This window comes from Diadema antillarum, unplaced genomic scaffold (assembly GCF_040938485.1).
Source record: "Diadema antillarum isolate AM-2024a unplaced genomic scaffold, OU_Dant_1.0 seq00002083_RagTag, whole genome shotgun sequence".
Lineage (NCBI taxonomy): Eukaryota > Metazoa > Echinodermata > Echinoidea > Diadematoida > Diadematidae > Diadema > Diadema antillarum.
In genome coordinates this window covers 6,745-23,854 of record NW_027272729.1, presented here as the reverse complement: position 1 = coordinate 23,854, position 17,110 = coordinate 6,745, and the positions used below count along the sequence as shown (strand labels likewise).

Genomic DNA, 17,110 nt, shown 5'->3' with positions numbered 1-17,110 from the left:
TTTGCATAATTGCGTACAGTACAATTGTTAAAATAATGAAATAACTGATTACATAATTATTGTAGACTGAATCAAAGACATAAATTTGAATTTGATGTGCCAACATTACTAGGGTATGTATAGGTCCAAGACTACAGGATTTCTCAGGCGGCGATAAAAATTGGAGATACTAACAGACCTTTCTGAGGGAATTAAGCGACAGAATGGGAACGGTCTTAGTGAAGGGTATAGGGTCTCATATCTTTTTGAAAAATATACATCTATATTTCTTTTTCATCTTTAACTATGGTTTGAAACGTATATCAGCCATGAAGCAACTCCTCTGATCTTCTTCGTATACATACCTATAGGACCTATACTGCATTGTTGAACCTGTATAGGGTCTACCAATTAACTAAGTTCAGCATTATCATTTTTCATGGATTTGTGTTCTTCTTCTAAAGCGGGCCACAAAATGGGGTGTATCAGCGTATCCCATCGTTGATATGAGCGTAGAGTAGACCACCTACTTTAAAAACAGCACTGAAGATGTTAATCACGCACTAATCAACCACCACTTTCTGATCACTTTTCCTATACGAATTATAGCCCGACCGAAATGGCCGCCGGGGCCGGGGGGGGGGGGGGGCAAGATTATATAATTTTTAATGTAAATATGTTTTATTAACAAGATAATAAAACAAAGATAGGCTCTACTCTTTATGGTACACCATGGTTTTTGTCTAAAATGATCCATCAGAACCAATAGGAGAAATTTTATAACATACCTCGATGTGTATAACAGACAATACCTCCCACACACAGTGTGCACACACACACACACACACACACACACAAAACAAATCTGCTTCAACAAGCAGAAACTGTCAACAATATTAATGTTAACTATTCAATATGTCAATCAGCTTTGCAATGTACTCTTTTTCAAGTGCACTCCTTGTAGATTATTTTGAGCTATCGACTGGCTTGAGTGACAGCACAGGCAAAAACAGATCATGAGACCAAAGTACGAAAAGTGTTTAATCGTATATACATCACAGAAGTCGAACATCGTCGGAGTCAAAACCAACAATCAGTCTGTTGACTCGAGTTATGCAGAGATGACAGTAGGCCTATAATTTGACATATTTTAATCACAATCCTCAGGAGGACAGGATATAAAGATAAACAAAATAGGCCTAATTTGTTCCGTCGTCGGGTGATATATACTATACACAGGCAAATAGATGAATACATAGATAGATAGATAGATAGATAGATAGATAGATAGATGGATGGATGGATGGATATATAGATAGATAGATAAATAGATAAATAGATTGAAATAGATAGATATAGATATAGACATATAGAGAAATAGCCATAGATAGGGCCTAGGTGTATATAGAAAAGATATAGTAATTAAGAGAGAAAGGGGGTAGGGAGGCTAACTAGAAAATTGCATAGGCCTACAGTTCATTGCAAGATTATATGAACTTGAGACACAAGAGGAAATCAACGAGACTATTCTGGGTTTCATTCCCTTTAGCATAAATGTATATAAAAAAATGCATGCAAGTATGATTGATTGATTTAGGCCTAATATGATGATCAATTAATTTCTTTACTATTACCTTCATTGGGTAATGATTTTGCTTCTTGTTTCGAATAATTTTACAAAAGCTTATTTGGATAGGGCCTGTCTTTCATGTCCTTTTCACAGCTGTCGAATGGAAACAAAGCAAAAAAAAAAAGAAAAAGAAAAAAGGTCTGTGCTGTATATCGAAACATTCATCATTATCTAGGTTTAGAGTTTGGAACACAGGGATTTCAACAACAACAACAAAAAAGAATAACTACTGTGTGATGAGTATGACGCGAATCACGCCTGCGATACTTGGTCTATGTCGCTTTGGAGAATGAGTAAGCGGTTTTGTCAATGATAATCCTCCTCGGTTGGGTACTACTACTAGTATTACGTGTAGGTCATCGACATCGACCCGTCGAGGTCCATGTATCAAATACACGTAAAGACGAGACTGACCGACCGGATCGCTAAATGTGTCGTAAAAGTCTCCGCTATCGCTAGTTAGCAGGTGCTGTGCGAACAAAGGTACAAGAATCAACACTAAAGTACTAGTATCCTTGTGGAAGCTTGATTAAGGTGAGTGTGATATCTAAGTGCTCTTTTAAACTTTCTTTTTGAGTGAGTGTCCTTCCAGTAGTCAACAGCAGTGTCGTTTGCAAACAAAGCTCACTTCTTTTGCATGCATCACATGCAGAGACTCGACAGCCGATATTGCAGCGAGTCAATGTAGTTCAGTCCCATCTGTTGTAATATGTGCTGGTGATTGCTTTAGCGCATGATGTCCTGCGCGCTGCGTATTAAACTTCATAGACATAAACAAATAGATCTACACCAAGAGTATCCAGCTACAATGTAGGTCTACTACTGTAAATTAGAGTCCAGACGAGATCATACGAGATGTTCGATGTTGTTGTGGTGTGTTTGTTTTTTTTTTTTTCATTTTGCAAAATCGGTGAGATTATTTCACGAGTATGCAGTAATGGCAGGGGTTATTTTATGGCATTTGGTTTTGTTTTCTTGTGTGTGTGTGTGTGTGTGTGTGTGTGTGTGCATGTGTGTGTGTGTGTCTTTTTTGAATGAAACCCCCATACATCTGTGTCATTGTCGTGCATTTCGTGTTTTAATATTTGTTTAAGGTTACTATGAGTAAAATTAGTAATCTTTTGAAGATTTGTAGGAATAACACAAAAGGCTCAAAAGCCAAGCAAGCACCCTGATTACATTTCATCCCCATGTCCAGGCAGATCAAAACATGGAGAACAGCATCCAGGAGGGACAGCATGTGTTGCTCGTCTGGGGTCAGGGGAAGTCACCAGAGCATATCAAGGAGCTTGTGGAGAGACTAAGCAGTAAAGTCACTGCAAGAGGGAAGGTTCAAGTCGAAAATGAAGAAAGATTAACATTATGTGAGTTGATTTGTTCATTTAGTGACAAATATTGCTGCGACAGAATGCAGTCAGATAGTGTCACTTGACGTTTGACTGGGAAAAAGTTATTTAAATGATTAATAAAACATTTTGAAAACAAAACAAAGCAAAATACTATGTCTAAATAATACCAAAGTTACAGGATGTACAGCATCTGTCATTCTTTTGTCATTACCTTTTCTGCCAAGGAGATACTGTAAACGTCAATATTTTTGCGCGATTAATTTTTCGCGCTGAGCGACTCGAAAACATATTCGCGGGTTCTTAAATTCGCGCTCCGCAGCGGGTTAATACACAGTCGCTGTTTTCATCCAGCGATGCCAGCGTACGATAAGCGATGTAGCGAGCGGCGCGAGTGCGAGTACAAGCGCTCAACTAACCTCTTTGATTTTACTCAATACAGATGTACATGTACTGTAGTACAGTACTCTCCGCATTATAATCGGGTAAGCTCGGGCAGAGCGTTTCTTACCCAATTAAGCGGAGTACCCGATTAACAGAAGAACACGTTTCATTCACAATTGACACACACAATGCGTATTTACATGCATTATATACTGCACCAAACTCCTACGCTGTATGCTTAACACCCGTGCTTGCACTGCACATTTTAAATACCTTGCACTTGCTCAGTCACGAGCAATATAATTTACAGTCTTTTTTATGGACAAATATGTCTTCAGAACACTTTGTCGTTTGACTATAGACTCATTGCTAACACGCAGACGTTTTCCGAAATGAACACGTCTCTTTGCGTGTACAAGTCGCGTAGAACGTTGGGTTACTTTTCGAGAAGTGACTGGGGATAAGCAAAATTTTATGGAGCTGGCCAGATGGTGCATGGCCTGATTTTCGTTGCAAGCTTCTCGTATTGTGAATGTTGTTGCGGAGCAAGGCAGGAGCGCAAGTGTGTTCAACTCCTGTCTGTCTATGCATTTGTGAGTGCCAGCTACATTTGTAATGTTCGTTTTTGTGTGGCAAGTGAAGTCGGTATGTGTACAAGAAAATTATAGTGTTTGCATGTTTAATCACCCCCAAAATGATAGATCTTCTTTACAAATTAAGCAGAAAATTGTGATTAGCCGTGAAAAATTTGACATGCATGATTTCTTAAAGTGTTATATCTGCGATAAAATGTGGGTAGAAACTAGATTAGAAGAAAAATTTTTACCCGTTTATGCGGAGAGGCAACCCGATTATCAGGTAATTTTAATGTGCATTGGAACTGACTCTGACAATACTACCCAATTAAACGGAGTACCCGTTTAAGCGATACCCGATTACGCGGAGAGTACTGTACATACTAGTACTGTAGTCGCGGGGATGTAGCACACCAATCGGCCTGGGCTCGGTGCGTGCGGTGCGTGCGATGATACTGCTATATGCGTAAACATGTCTGTACTACGTAGCAGTATCATCGACGAAGCACACACAATTCAGGCCGTTCAAAATGTGCATGGAAAATTGCGAAGATATATTCACGCGTTTTTGAATTCGCGCTAGCCGAATGTAGCGCGAAATCCGCGAAAATTAATGTACCGCGAAAATTTCCACGTTTACAGTACTAGTACCACCAAACAATCTAGATTTTTAAACATATTTGAACTTGTCTACTCTGTGTCTGTAATTCTTGTACACTTCCTTTGTTCACCATTTAACACAATGCAGATGTTCCATGAAATTATTGAGAAAAACTGTACACGTCTTTAATCTCACAGTACTTTGTTGATACTATTTACGATGTATAGTTATTATTATTAATATTGTTATTATTATTATTATTATCATTATCATTATTATTATTATAATCATAATTATATTTTTCTTTGTTTATGTTCTTCTACAGCCGCACACAGGCCATCGAGTTTTGATGTTGCTGTAGTTGGGGCACTAGACCCTCCTACCCAGACACACGCCTTTGAAGTCCTGGCAGAGCTGGCCAAGGTCTTGAAACCCAAGGGACGATTGTTGCTAAGAGAACCTGTCGTAGAAACAGGTGAACACTTTCTGGATGTTCACTGGCCCAGCCCAGCCCAACAACCCCCCCCCCCCCCCCCCCCCACTCAGATGGTCATCTGTACCACATGCGCATTCCTGACTTTTTAATGAGAAACCTCTTATGACATATGAAAGAGCATGTTATTTTAAGAAAGATTCAACGTTTATTTGATGAAAATTGGTTTTCAAATGGCTGAGATATCCATAAAAGTGATAATGATAAAAGACGACATGCCACAACTTTATTAGGATCTCTTTGTTTCACCTTGTTTTTGGATATCTCAGCCATTTCAACACCGATTTTCATCAAATAAACTTTTGATACCCCTTAGAATTGCATGCTCTTTGACATCTTATAGAGTGGTTTCTGAATATCTCGCAAAACATAAAAAGCTAAATCCTCACCTCGACCAGAACTGTACACACCCTTTAACATTCAGTGCACCAAGGGAAAAGGGAGGAACCAGCATTGGATATGAACCTGAAACTTACTAGTTATTAGTTACTACTTACTAGTTACGTGGCACTGCCAACTGTAGTGAAGCCAGAAATTGGAGCAAAAACCCAATTGTTAACCTTTTTTCATTTTCTTTGATGTACATGTAATTACTACCAGATATGAGTCAGTCTCCAGGAAATTATATCTACTGCTAAAGTGTAGTTTAGCCTACCATACCATTGTGTAGTGTAGCATATTTATAAAGCATGTTACTGCAGTATCTCTCTGTTGTTTAGAGCAGTAGAATCATATATCATAATGCCCTTTTATTGTCGTCTGCTGCAGAAAATGGGTCAGGACTACGAACAGCAAACAAATTGAAATCAGCCTTGAAGCTTAGCGGGTTTATCAACATAGAATTGGTAAGTGGAATGTAGGATATGATTGTTTGTAGACTGTTAATTTTCTTTCCTAGTTTTCATATATGTGAAAAGAACATGATTACAGATATTGCCGAGCTGTACTCAATGAGATAATTTGTGTTTGTCTGAAGTCAGGCAAACTGTTTGATGATAACGAAGATGAAGATGATGATAGAGGAATGCATCAGCTGTTTTATGTCAAGTCAAGTCAAATATTTCTGAATTTTTTGTCTCGCCCACCGGAGGTGAAGGCGAGACTAAGGGATCCAAATGGTGTCCGTCCGTCGTCCGTCACAAATGTTAAAGTTTACCTGCAAGACTCTCTTATGATGCATAACTTGGCAACTGTTACAGCAATGGCAGCCACACTTGGGTGATAGAAGCACTAGGGGTATCTTCATGTTATGGTGTTGTCGGAGGTCATGTGATGATGTCAAAGGTCATTTGAGGTCATATATTAAAGAGTATGTGCAAGACTCTCTTTTCTATGTTAAAGTTTACCTGCAAGACTCTCCAATTTTGACAAATAACTTCACATAAGTTGCTTGGATTACAACCTAACTTGGGTCATAGATGCACTGGGGGTACCTTCATGTTATGCTGCCGTTGGAGGTCACAGGATAAGGTCAAAGGTCATTTGAGGTCATACGTTAAAGTTTACTTGCAAGACTCTTATCACACATAACTCGACACATGTTGCTACAATGGCAATCAAACTTGAGTGATGGATGCACTGGGGGTACCTTCATGTTATGGTGCCGTAAGAGGTCACATGATAAGGTCAAAGGTCATTTGAGGCCATACGTTAAAGTTTACTTGCAAGACTCTCTTATCACACGTAACTCAGCACATGTTGCTACAATGGCAATCAAACTTGGGTGATGGTAGATGTCTCTTGGGAAGTTGAAGGTAGCCACAAGGTCAAAGGTTACAGACGGGGGTCAACGAACTTTTAGGGCCCAATGTTAAGTTTTTAGGGCGCATTTCCCTGTCCCTTAGGGTGTTGAAGGTCACCACAAGGTCAAAGGTCATAAGCAGGTCAATTAACTTCTGGGAGTTATAAAAAATGTTAATTCCTTGTACGCGAATGGGCGAGACACAATTTGGCGATTGCCTTGTATTCTCTTCATTTCCAAATCTGGGGAAACATTAAGCAATGCCATTGAGCAGTAAATAGATGGAGCCACTGTGGCTCTGTGGATAAGACCACAGACTCTCAATTAAGAGGTCTTCGTTTCAAGTCCTGTAGCCACAGCAGTTTGCCCAATGGCAAGGTACTTGCCTGGTCCTTTGGAAGGTATAGTACTTCCAGCCATTTGTCCTGTGGTAGCTTGGTTATACCGGTAAGCGTTCAAGCGCTTCTGTGTTGGCCACATAGAATAAGTTCAAACATTAATGCATTTTTGTTTTAGCCTCAACTCTGTTTCTGCTCTTACTGTAACCCATTGCTAATGGGAACATGGTACAGACCTTCCAACCACTCTGAATTTGGAGGAGAGAACCTGAATTTTGACCATTCCCAGCTCTTGTTTCAATAGAACTTTCCTGTTTTCCTTAATAATTTTACGACAATGTCCTCTGGAAACTGCTCTATCTTTCCTACTTTAGAGCAAAATCATTCTTTTTTTTTTCAGTCAGAAAGGTTGGAAGATCTGCATGGTATGACATTTTGCAAACTTTGTTGGAGATTTCAGATTCTCATAGCTAACCCTGGTTGATTGACTCATTCCTTCTGGTAATATTTACATGTATTTTCTTTTTCTGTCTGTTGTTGTTTTGCTTACCCCCAGACTGAAGTTTCTCATCCCAGCGCTCCTGACATCGCCCGGAGCCGAAATCTCACAAACCACACAGCGCTCAGGGTGGTGGAGACGAGCTCCAGCAAGCCTGACTTTGAGGTTGGATCCTCAGCCGCCTTGCCTCTCTCCTTCTCACTGAAACCCACAGCAGGTGGGTCAATTATTGGTTGCCAATTGGTTGTCTTGTATGACACCTGAACACATCTTACTTATTTTTCACATTTTTTTGTTTTTAATATTCTCAAGAAACATAATCTCCACATTACCCTTAAAAAAACAAAAAACTTTAATGCATAATTCCATTACTATTACATGTATGCATTAAAATTGCATTTGTTGTTGCTGTGTTTTTGGTTTGGTTAATTGCATACCAATTTTTATACTTTCATGTATAGATTTCAGCTGCTCAGACTGAGGCTTTATTCTGAAATGCAGTTTCTATGATTGACTAGCAGTACTCATGTTCTCTTGTAGAAATTTTGTTTGTTGTCATTGGTTCCCTATCATTTAGTTTTACAGGTATACAGACATTTTATTTCAGTTTGCATTGATGGCTTTGTCATTCAATTGTAAGCAATTACAAGATAAAGATAAAGTCACAAAGAACTTTGTTTCTATTGATTCTCTTCCATAGGAGTGATTAAAAAGAATCCATCCTCTAGGGCTAGTAGAGTACAGCCTGTGTTTTATGAAATTGTGTCAAAGGGCTTACTCTGACCATGCTTTTGTGTTTTAATGTAACTGATATGAACTTAACATAGTTATACATATTGATAACATGTTTGTTTACTCAAATTAATGACATTCTTGCATTGTACATGGCCCTTCATAGATGTAAATAAGCACCAAATTGTCAATCAGTTGCAATAAAAACAATTCAACACAAGAATTTCATTAATTGGAATACATATGCAGTACCCGCTGCATGCTATAAAGATTAGAATCAGCACTGACTGTTGGGCGAAAGCTAGATGGTCCAGTGGATAAGACGCCTGTCCAGTAATCAGGAGGTCGTTGGTTTGAATCCAGCCTGAGAATGTATGCCTGTGATTTTTTTACCATAGCTACTGCTAAAATATATGTTTACCGTTGTTTCCAATCAGAGCCCATGCAGAAGAGTGGAGATGTGGCTAAAGTATGGACACTGTCTGCATTTGATATGGCTGATGATGATGTAGTAAGTCAAGTTTTCTTTTTTCTGTTGGTATTCCCACAAGATGAAGTTTTCATCAATGAAGAAAGGAGAAGGAAAGTTATTTTTGTTTTATTTTGTTTTTTGTATCGAGTGCCAAATATTTTATTTCATGAATTGCATTTAAGTTGGGAGGGCAACAGATTATAAAACATATGACACCATGATGGTAATTAGTCAATCAATTGACAGCACTTTACATGAGTTGAAATACCATTCCCATGTTAATTGCTTGTAGGTTCTGCCAGTCTTATTGAAGGCATTAGGCAGTTGATGAAAACTAAATATATTTTAATCTGATGTACTTTGAAGTGATATTGTAAACATTGTCTCACTGATTGTGTTCCCAGAAAGTGTTTTCAAAATGACATGTTTAAACTGTTAATGATTTATCAAATCATCTCAAAGCATTTTCCAGGCTTCGTGAAGATACTAAAACTTTACTCATACTCTGACTTGTTAAAGGTATTGGATTTAAGATGATGATGGATGGTTTATTACATAGATATCTAAATCAAAACCATTATGGAGAAGTAACTAGTTTAAATTTTTCATGGATTGTATGAGCTCAATCAGAAATACAAGGTACATATTTTGAGTTCGGGGACTTGTTAATTGACACTCGCATTCCGTCCACTCTGTTTTGTTCATGTGACAGGACATCATTGATTCAGACACGTTGCTTGAAGAAGAAGACCTGAAGAAACCTGATCCCTCTTCGCTCAGAGGTAGAACTTACCATTTGGTTTTTTTCACAATTTCCTTTTTTTTTTCTCTATTTGGTATACTACTAGTAGCCTAGCTTATTAGTCGTAAATCAAAATTTAGTAATGTAGCTTTGATTTTATGTCTTCTGTGGTCATATGCTGTGAAGAATGTTTATCATTTGCAAGCTGTTGATGTACCTTATTTGTGATACATTTTCTTTTACCACTTTTCACAATTTCAAATTTCTTGTATGAATCTTATGCCATAGTTAAATGAATTATCTCAAAATGTGTTAGTATTCTCAATATTCTGATGTTTGTGGTTCATGAAATGGTAAGTTTCCAGTGAAATGCTCTGTTCTGATGTTGAAGTATTCACCATATTGAGTTAGAGCACAATATTATTTGCATCATCATTTGATCACAAAATTATTAATATGGCAGCCTCAGAGCTAGTTCAATCATTTTTATACACATTATATATATACTGTGATAATGACAACAGGTTGATAATCAATATGAATTCAATGCCATACTATACCACCAGTGGCGTATCTAGGGGGGGGCAAGGGGGGCACGTGCCCCGGGCGCCACTCCTTGGGGGCGCAAAAAAAAGAAGAAAAAAAAGAAGAAAAAAAAAAGAAAAAAAGAAGAAGAAGAAGAAGAAGAAGAAGAAGAAGAAACAACTCACCGAAGGGGGGGGGGGGGGGGGGGGAGGAAGAATGGTTGGGGGGCAGAAAACCAAATAAAAAAAAAAAAGATAAAAACAAAACATAATGATGACTCGGACAAAATGACAATGTTTATTGTGTTCACACAAGAATTCCATGTTATGTAAGCTGAAATACAACAATTTTCGGCTCGCTCGCTGCGCTCGCTCTCCAAATTTTACATAGAAGAAGAAGGTGAGAACAAAATGTGATGATGGCGCGGACAAAATGACAATGTCTATTGTGTTCACACATGTCATTTTATGTTTAGCAGGCAAAATGTTTCACGGAGCAGCGGCTGCAATTTCTTTCGTTCTGAAGCGATCGCCAATTGGATCAAAACAAGGCGCCAACGGTTTCGAAAATACGGGGGGGGCACCAAAAAAATCAAACAAGATAAGAACAAAACGTGATGATGACGTGGAAATATACAAATTTCGGCTCAATCGCACGTACTAATTTAGAGTATTTCTTCAAGTCCTCAGTTTGTTGGTAAAAATCGTTATCTATAAGGCCGTCACTATATCTTGATTAGAATTGTAAGATTTGATAGGCAAAAAATGACAAGAGTTCCATGTTTTGTAAGCTGAAATACAAAAATTTTCGGCTCGCTCGCTGCGCTCGCTCGCCAAAATTTATCAAAACAAAAAGGAGATAAGAACAAAACGTGATGATGACGCGGAAATATACAAATTTCGGCTCACTCGCTCGTACTAATTTAGAGTATTTTTTCAAGTCCTCAGTTTGTTGGTAAAAATCGTTATCTGTAAGGTCGTCACTATATCTTGATTAGAATTGTAAGATTTGATAAGCAAAAACTGACAAGAGTTCCATGTTTTGTAGGCTGAAATACAAAAATTTTCGGCTCGCTCGCTGCGCTCCCTCGCCAAAATTTATCAAAACAAAAAGGAGATAAGAACAAAACGTGATGATGACGCGGAAATATACAAATTTCGGCTCACTCGCGCGTACATGGGGGCATTTCATGAAGCAATTTGTCAGATATCTCGTCTGACAAACTGTTAAAAGCTACTGAAATCCTTGCTTCTGATTGGCTGAAATGCTTCATGAAATGCCCCCCTAATTTAGAATATTTTTTAAAGCACTCAGTTTCTTGGTATAGATAAATCGTAAGGCCGTCACTATCTTGATTAGTTATTGTAAGATTTGATAGGCAGAACATGACAAGAATTCCATGTTTTGTCAGCTGAAATACAAAAAATTTCGGCTCGCTCGCCAAAATTTATCAAAATTCATTACATTTAAATCACCCTCAAAAGACCCCTTTTAATAAGGGCTTGAAAAGCATATCATGTGGACTTTGCTTAAAGTCCCTACCGGGATCGGGTTGGGGTTGGACACTAGTCTTTTTCAGAAATTAGGGGTGCAATTTTCGCGCTTGCCCCGGGCGCCGTTTTCCCTAGATACGCCACTGTATACCACTTGCTAAATGGCAGACATTACTAAAGAGAGGAGATCATGTACATGTATACATGCAAAGCAGTGAACCAGTGGCTTATCAACCTAAAACTGATTCATACAATGTAATTATTAAATCAACTATTCTTTTGATTTATCGATGTAGATTTTGATTCATCCAGGTAGTATGCTAAAAGCGTGTAAATTAAATCTGTTCGACTGGACTTACTTGTGAAAATCACGGAGAAAATAGTTTCGTGACTCGTCCGAGTCACTTCTTCAGCTCTGTCTGGCTGGCGAGCATTCACCCGTGGAGGGTGAATGGGCGATGTTATTGCCTTTATTGTCTGTACGTTGAGGAATTTTTCCGATCACCGACATGTATGTTGGTGAAAGGTTGTGTCGGAGTCCCCCTCCCCTGTTGAGTGAAGGATTTTCCGCATTCACATACACAGCTTCACGGACTCCTCTTTCAAACCATCTGGTTTCCTTGTCAATGATGTCGACCTCTTTGTCTTCAAAATGGTGCCCCGTGTTCTTCAGGTGGGTGAACACGGCCAACTCGTTCCCAGCTGAGCTGGATCTACGATGTGGGTAGAGACGTTTGTGGAGAGATTGTTTGGTTTCACCGATGTAGTTTTCTTTGCAGTCTTTTCCCTGACACTTTATCCTGTAAATTACATCGTTCCGTTTGTGTTTTGGGATTTTGTCTTTAGGATGAACTAGTCTCTGTCGAAGAGTGTTGGTCGGCTTGAAATATACAGGAATTCGGTAGAAGCTGAAAATCCGTTGGATTTTCTCTGACAGTCCTTGAACAGATTTAATTTACATGCTTTTATTCTTTTGATTGTTATTGGTTAAATATTTGTAATTTGTGCAAGAATCATATTGAGACCTCAAAGTGGCATCAAGGTCATGTGACCAATATGAAGAGCAGTAAGTGTCTTCTTTTGCTCTTCTACACACAAAGAGAAGCAAAATCTCTTCTCCACGAAATTGATATGACAGATAGTCAATTGACATCGAAATAATGATATTTAGAATAAGAGTATGTGACAGGAAATGTGTGGATTAAAAAGAACTGCTACCTGCATTAATAATTCTTCTTTAAAAACTACAATTAAAAGATATATATATATGTATATTCGTGGAACATTGTAGAGAAGTGATTATAAGAGCAACAAGCATCAATCTCCTGTTGCAGACTTCCTTCCTGTAATGACTTGAGATAAGTATTGATGATTACTTGTTGTTGTTGTTTGTGCTATATTTTATTCTTATATGTACCACTTTTTTCTGCAGCTGAATGTGGTCCAAATTCTGGAAGGAAGAAAGCATGCAAGAACTGGTACGAACATTTGATTGATTTGTTATTTAAAAAGAAAAAAGATTCTGCTGATTATATTTGTTGTCATTCGGGCTACAAAGCATATTGTTAACTTTTCGTGCTCATTTTTATATTCACCATTTGATTCTTGATTTTATTGGTTTAAAGTGGCCATTGTCACAGATACCTAAAGACACAGAGTTTCTCAATGACAAACTGGATTCGTGAACAATAGATTTGTATTGTGTCCAATGTGATAATTTACGGTAGTCATCATAGCCTATGCTTGTCAAATGATAACTGAAGTGTAGCATAATGTAAGTTTTTATGCTCAAAATAAATATATAGTTGAATCATTTGATCTGATACTGTCTATTTTCACTGCTATGATATTCAGTCAAATACATCATCTGCCATGTATATCTCAGGCATTTTTTTTTAAAACAGGACTTATAAGACAAGTTTTTGCAGTTTTATACAGCAATGTAAAGCATGAATGTGCCAGAGTTGCTTACTATCAAGTATGTGTTGCATTGTGAACTCCCACATACAGCATTTAGGTGCTGGGTGTTGTACCATAATGTATTGTTCCTTTTTTCCCCAAATATCAGTTGGCTTGGAAATTCATGAAAAAAAGAACTGGCACAAAATATTCGGTGTAGACGGTGAGTTTAGAATGTTCTCCCTTTGTCAAGAAACAAAACAAAACAAAACAAAACAGAATGAAACCTCAAGACCCAATTATTTGTCGCACAGTATTGATGATTTTGTAATATGTGAATCATAGTTAATATATATGTGTCTGTTTCTTGTGTTAACTGTGAAGTAAATTTTTCATATTGTTTATCTGTTACTGTGCAGTTCATGTGGCCTGGCTGAGGAGCTGGCAGAAGGGAAGGAGGTCAAGACAAAACCAGTGACATCATCCTGTGGCAGTGTGAGTATTCCCACAATTCTCCATTTATCATACTCTAATAGTAAGCAAATAATCCACGTTGGTGAAGGTGATGGGACAAACTATCACTTCCGAGGCGATCTGGATGTAGCTATCTTTCCGAAGCACGGCTGAGGAAAGATAGCGTACACATTCAGATCGCTGAGGAAGTGATAGTTTGTCTCATTGCCTGAAACTAAAAGTTGATTATTTGCTTTATATTCCACATCTAGGGTCCTAGAAATTCCCATTTTATTCCACGTCTGAAACCATTTTAGCTGTCTTTAGGTATCCTTAGGGCTTAGGCTATGTGTGCGCGTAGATGACAAAACGATGAATTTGCTGCGCGCATTGCGCAGCACCGAAGTGAAAGTGCGTTGCACTGTGTACTATCAAGTGACCTAGGTCACATGATAGTCCACAGTGCAATGCACTTTTATTTCGCGCGTACTCATCTTGCGTTAGGACTGTGTGGACTGTGTGGAGATCAGCGAAACAAAAGGAACTATCAACATAGAGTGTAACGAACTTTTCTTCTCAGGTGATGTGATGGGCAAAACTACACTTCATCACGTGATCAGCTCTGGACCAATCCTATTGCAACATTCTTAGTATGTGGAATATAATTATATATGTTCTTGTTTTCAATCAAAATAAGTATCATTACAGTGTGTTGTTGTTTTATATTTACACTTTGCTGGTCATTGTCTTATCTCACACGTTAGCGATAGTACCGACAAAGATAAAAGAAGAGGAACAGTGTAAAACTGTAAAAGTGAAAATTTTCGAGTTGTTGAAATTTTCGCACATTTCACGCAACTAGAAACTAGCGCAAATAAAAGCACGCGAATATGTTCCTGTACTTACTGTCTTGATTCGGTGGCATTAAAAACATGCGAAACTCTTCTTACCGGGCCGAGCGTGAAAATTAGTCGCGCAAAAATATCCACTTTTACCGTATACCGGCGCTGTAAGAATCTGGTTTGTGTGTATCAGAGCAGTTTTTGTCGAGCCCACCGGAGGTGAGGGGAGGCCAAGGGATCGCCTGCGGCGTCTGTTTGCAGTCGTCCGTCTGTCGTCCGTCCGTCCGTCCGTCCATCCGTCGGCCGTCCGTCGTCTGTCTGTAACGCTACAAAAACTTCAATAACTCTTTACTCTGGGCTTCAATTGCAATCAAACTTCGAGGGAAGAGGGGTCATACAAAGTGTCACATTTTATTATACATGAAGGTCACCTCAAGGTCAAAGCTCACAGGCAGGGGTCAATAAACTCTTAGAGCCCAATGTTAAGTTTTTATGGCGCGTTTCTATTATGGGTCATAACTTTTGATCCATAACTCCATTTGTGACCAAACTTGCATAGTAGATGTTCCTTGGGGAGTGGATGGTCACCACAAGGTCAATGGTCACAAGCATGGGTCAACAAACTTTCAGAGCCCAATGTTAAAGGACAAGTTCACCTTCATGTACTTGTGGATTGAGTGAATGCAACAATATTAGTAGAACACATCAGTGAAAGTTTGAGGAAAATCCGACAATGCGTTCAAAAGTTATGAATTGAAAGATAAAGTTTGACAGGGATTTCTGCTGATTGCTATGCAGAATATACTCTATGTTTAAAAGATTTATTTGTGCTGTTTATGATGTAAAAACTTTGCATGAATCTATGCCAATCATTTCTCAGTGAAATGAAATGCAATTTGATGATCGAGTGCTGCTGATGTAATTGCATACAACAGACAGGGTTTTCTCTGAATCTGGTCCGTAAAGTCAAGGAAATTATGTTGCTGTACGTAAAGATTCTGGGTTGATTGTCACATTTTCACTGATGCAAGGTTTGCATATATTAATTTTCCATAGTTCAGATGTTTTCAGTCTGAATTGTAAATGTCAAAAAAAAATTTAAAGTGGAAATTTAGCAATGTGAAAATTTTCTTGCATTTCACACAACTTGAAATGAGCAAAAATAAAGTTGCAGGAATATTTTTGCTTTTAATTTGCAGAAATATTTTATCTCTTTGATTCTACGGAGTTAAAACCATGCTGAATTCATCTTACGCAATTGAGCGCAAATAGCAATTTATGCGAAAATTTCCTCTTTTACAGTATGTTGAATGCAACAAGGACAAAAAAGAAATATCATTGAAGATGAAGTATTGTGATGTGATGATGCTCACAAAGAAATGTTGAGTAAAATTTAACCTTCTGTGTTTGTTATTTTATTTGTTTGTTTGTTTGTTTGTTTGTTTTTTCTCTGCAGTGTTACCTGGGTGATGCCTTCAGATGCGCAAGCTGCCCGTATCTTGGCATGCCGGCTTTCAAACCTGGAGAAAAGATTGCCCTATCCTCCAGACAGCTCAATGCTGATGCGTAGCAATTTTGATTTTATTTTCGATTAATGCAATAAGAAGATGTATATTTGTATGAATATTCAGATAATGATGAGCTTTGACTTTAAAATGCCACTGCATTACCTGATTTCTCTATCTTCAGGTGTCTCTGTGTCACAGTAGTTAAAGCAATCTCATCAGATGAACTAGCTGCATGTTTTGCAGGCTGCAGTGAAACAGATCGTACGTTGTATCTAAATGAACATGGCCCCTCATATTAAGGGGTTTAGAAAAACATTTCACCTTTGAATATCCCTTCTTAAACTTATTAACATGGATTATGCCTTTCTTAACTACTCTGTGACTGAATCACTGTAACATTTAGAGTGATTTGATCAATATTTCACTCATTGACTGATATTCTTTGAAAGGTATACCTTGTAATGAAACATCAGTAGATTATTTAGCATTAAATATCTAACAGATCACCAAGAGAGCAAGAATTCATCCAGCAGGTGCTGTAAGAAACAGATGGATAGAATGAATTTCCCATGAATTCAATCAAGTCCACAATATCTCACACCAAATTGTTGATAAAAAGCAGAATGTAATAATTCAGCTATTTAGCATTAACATGAGTCCTTGTTGTTACATACAAACTGTGGTAGCAGTCCCACATCGTTTGTTTAAGGTACCTGAAAATCGAAAAGAAATCCTTCAAACTTGTGTAATTTGTTTCTGTAATTTTTTTTTCCGTCTTGCACTGCTTGGTTTTGTTGTTGTTTTTGTTATCTAAGTCAACAGATCCAGAATGATTTTTGTGGGGGTTTTTTATGTCTT

General features: G+C 38.0%; 1 protein-coding gene across 2 annotated transcripts; it reads left to right on the top strand.

Annotated features, from left to right (window-relative positions):
* The first annotated feature begins 2,060 nt into the window (after positions 1–2,060).
* LOC139713864 (anamorsin homolog) lies at positions 2,061–16,436 on the top strand. Of its 2 annotated transcripts, none has more exons than XM_071625566.1 (10): positions 2,061–2,143; positions 2,808–2,973; positions 4,841–4,990; positions 5,777–5,853; positions 7,644–7,803; positions 8,756–8,829; positions 9,503–9,572; positions 12,983–13,028; positions 13,869–13,944; positions 16,201–16,436. In XM_071625566.1, the coding sequence occupies exons 2-10, from the start codon at positions 2,820–2,822 to the stop codon at positions 16,312–16,314; spliced, it is 921 nt and encodes a 306-aa protein (XP_071481667.1). In that variant the 5' UTR covers positions 2,061–2,143; positions 2,808–2,819; the 3' UTR covers positions 16,315–16,436. The 2 variants fall into 2 exon arrangements, with proteins under 2 accessions (XP_071481667.1, XP_071481668.1); XM_071625567.1 differs by having other exon boundaries at positions 2,063–2,143; positions 2,812–2,973.
* Positions 16,437–17,110: the final 674 nt, after the last annotated feature.

Bases quoted from the DNA above. Each gene is read 5' to 3' on its own strand.
- LOC139713864 (XM_071625566.1), top strand. From the start codon at position 2,820: ATGGAGAACAGCATCCAGGAGGGACAGCATGTGTTGCTCGTCTGGGGT. The intron at 2,974-4,840 runs GTGAGTTGATTT...GTTCTTCTACAG, and splicing joins TGAAGAAAGATTAACATTAT to CCGCACACAGGCCATCGAGT. The intron at 13,029-13,868 runs GTACGAACATTT...GTTACTGTGCAG, and splicing joins AAGAAAGCATGCAAGAACTG to TTCATGTGGCCTGGCTGAGG.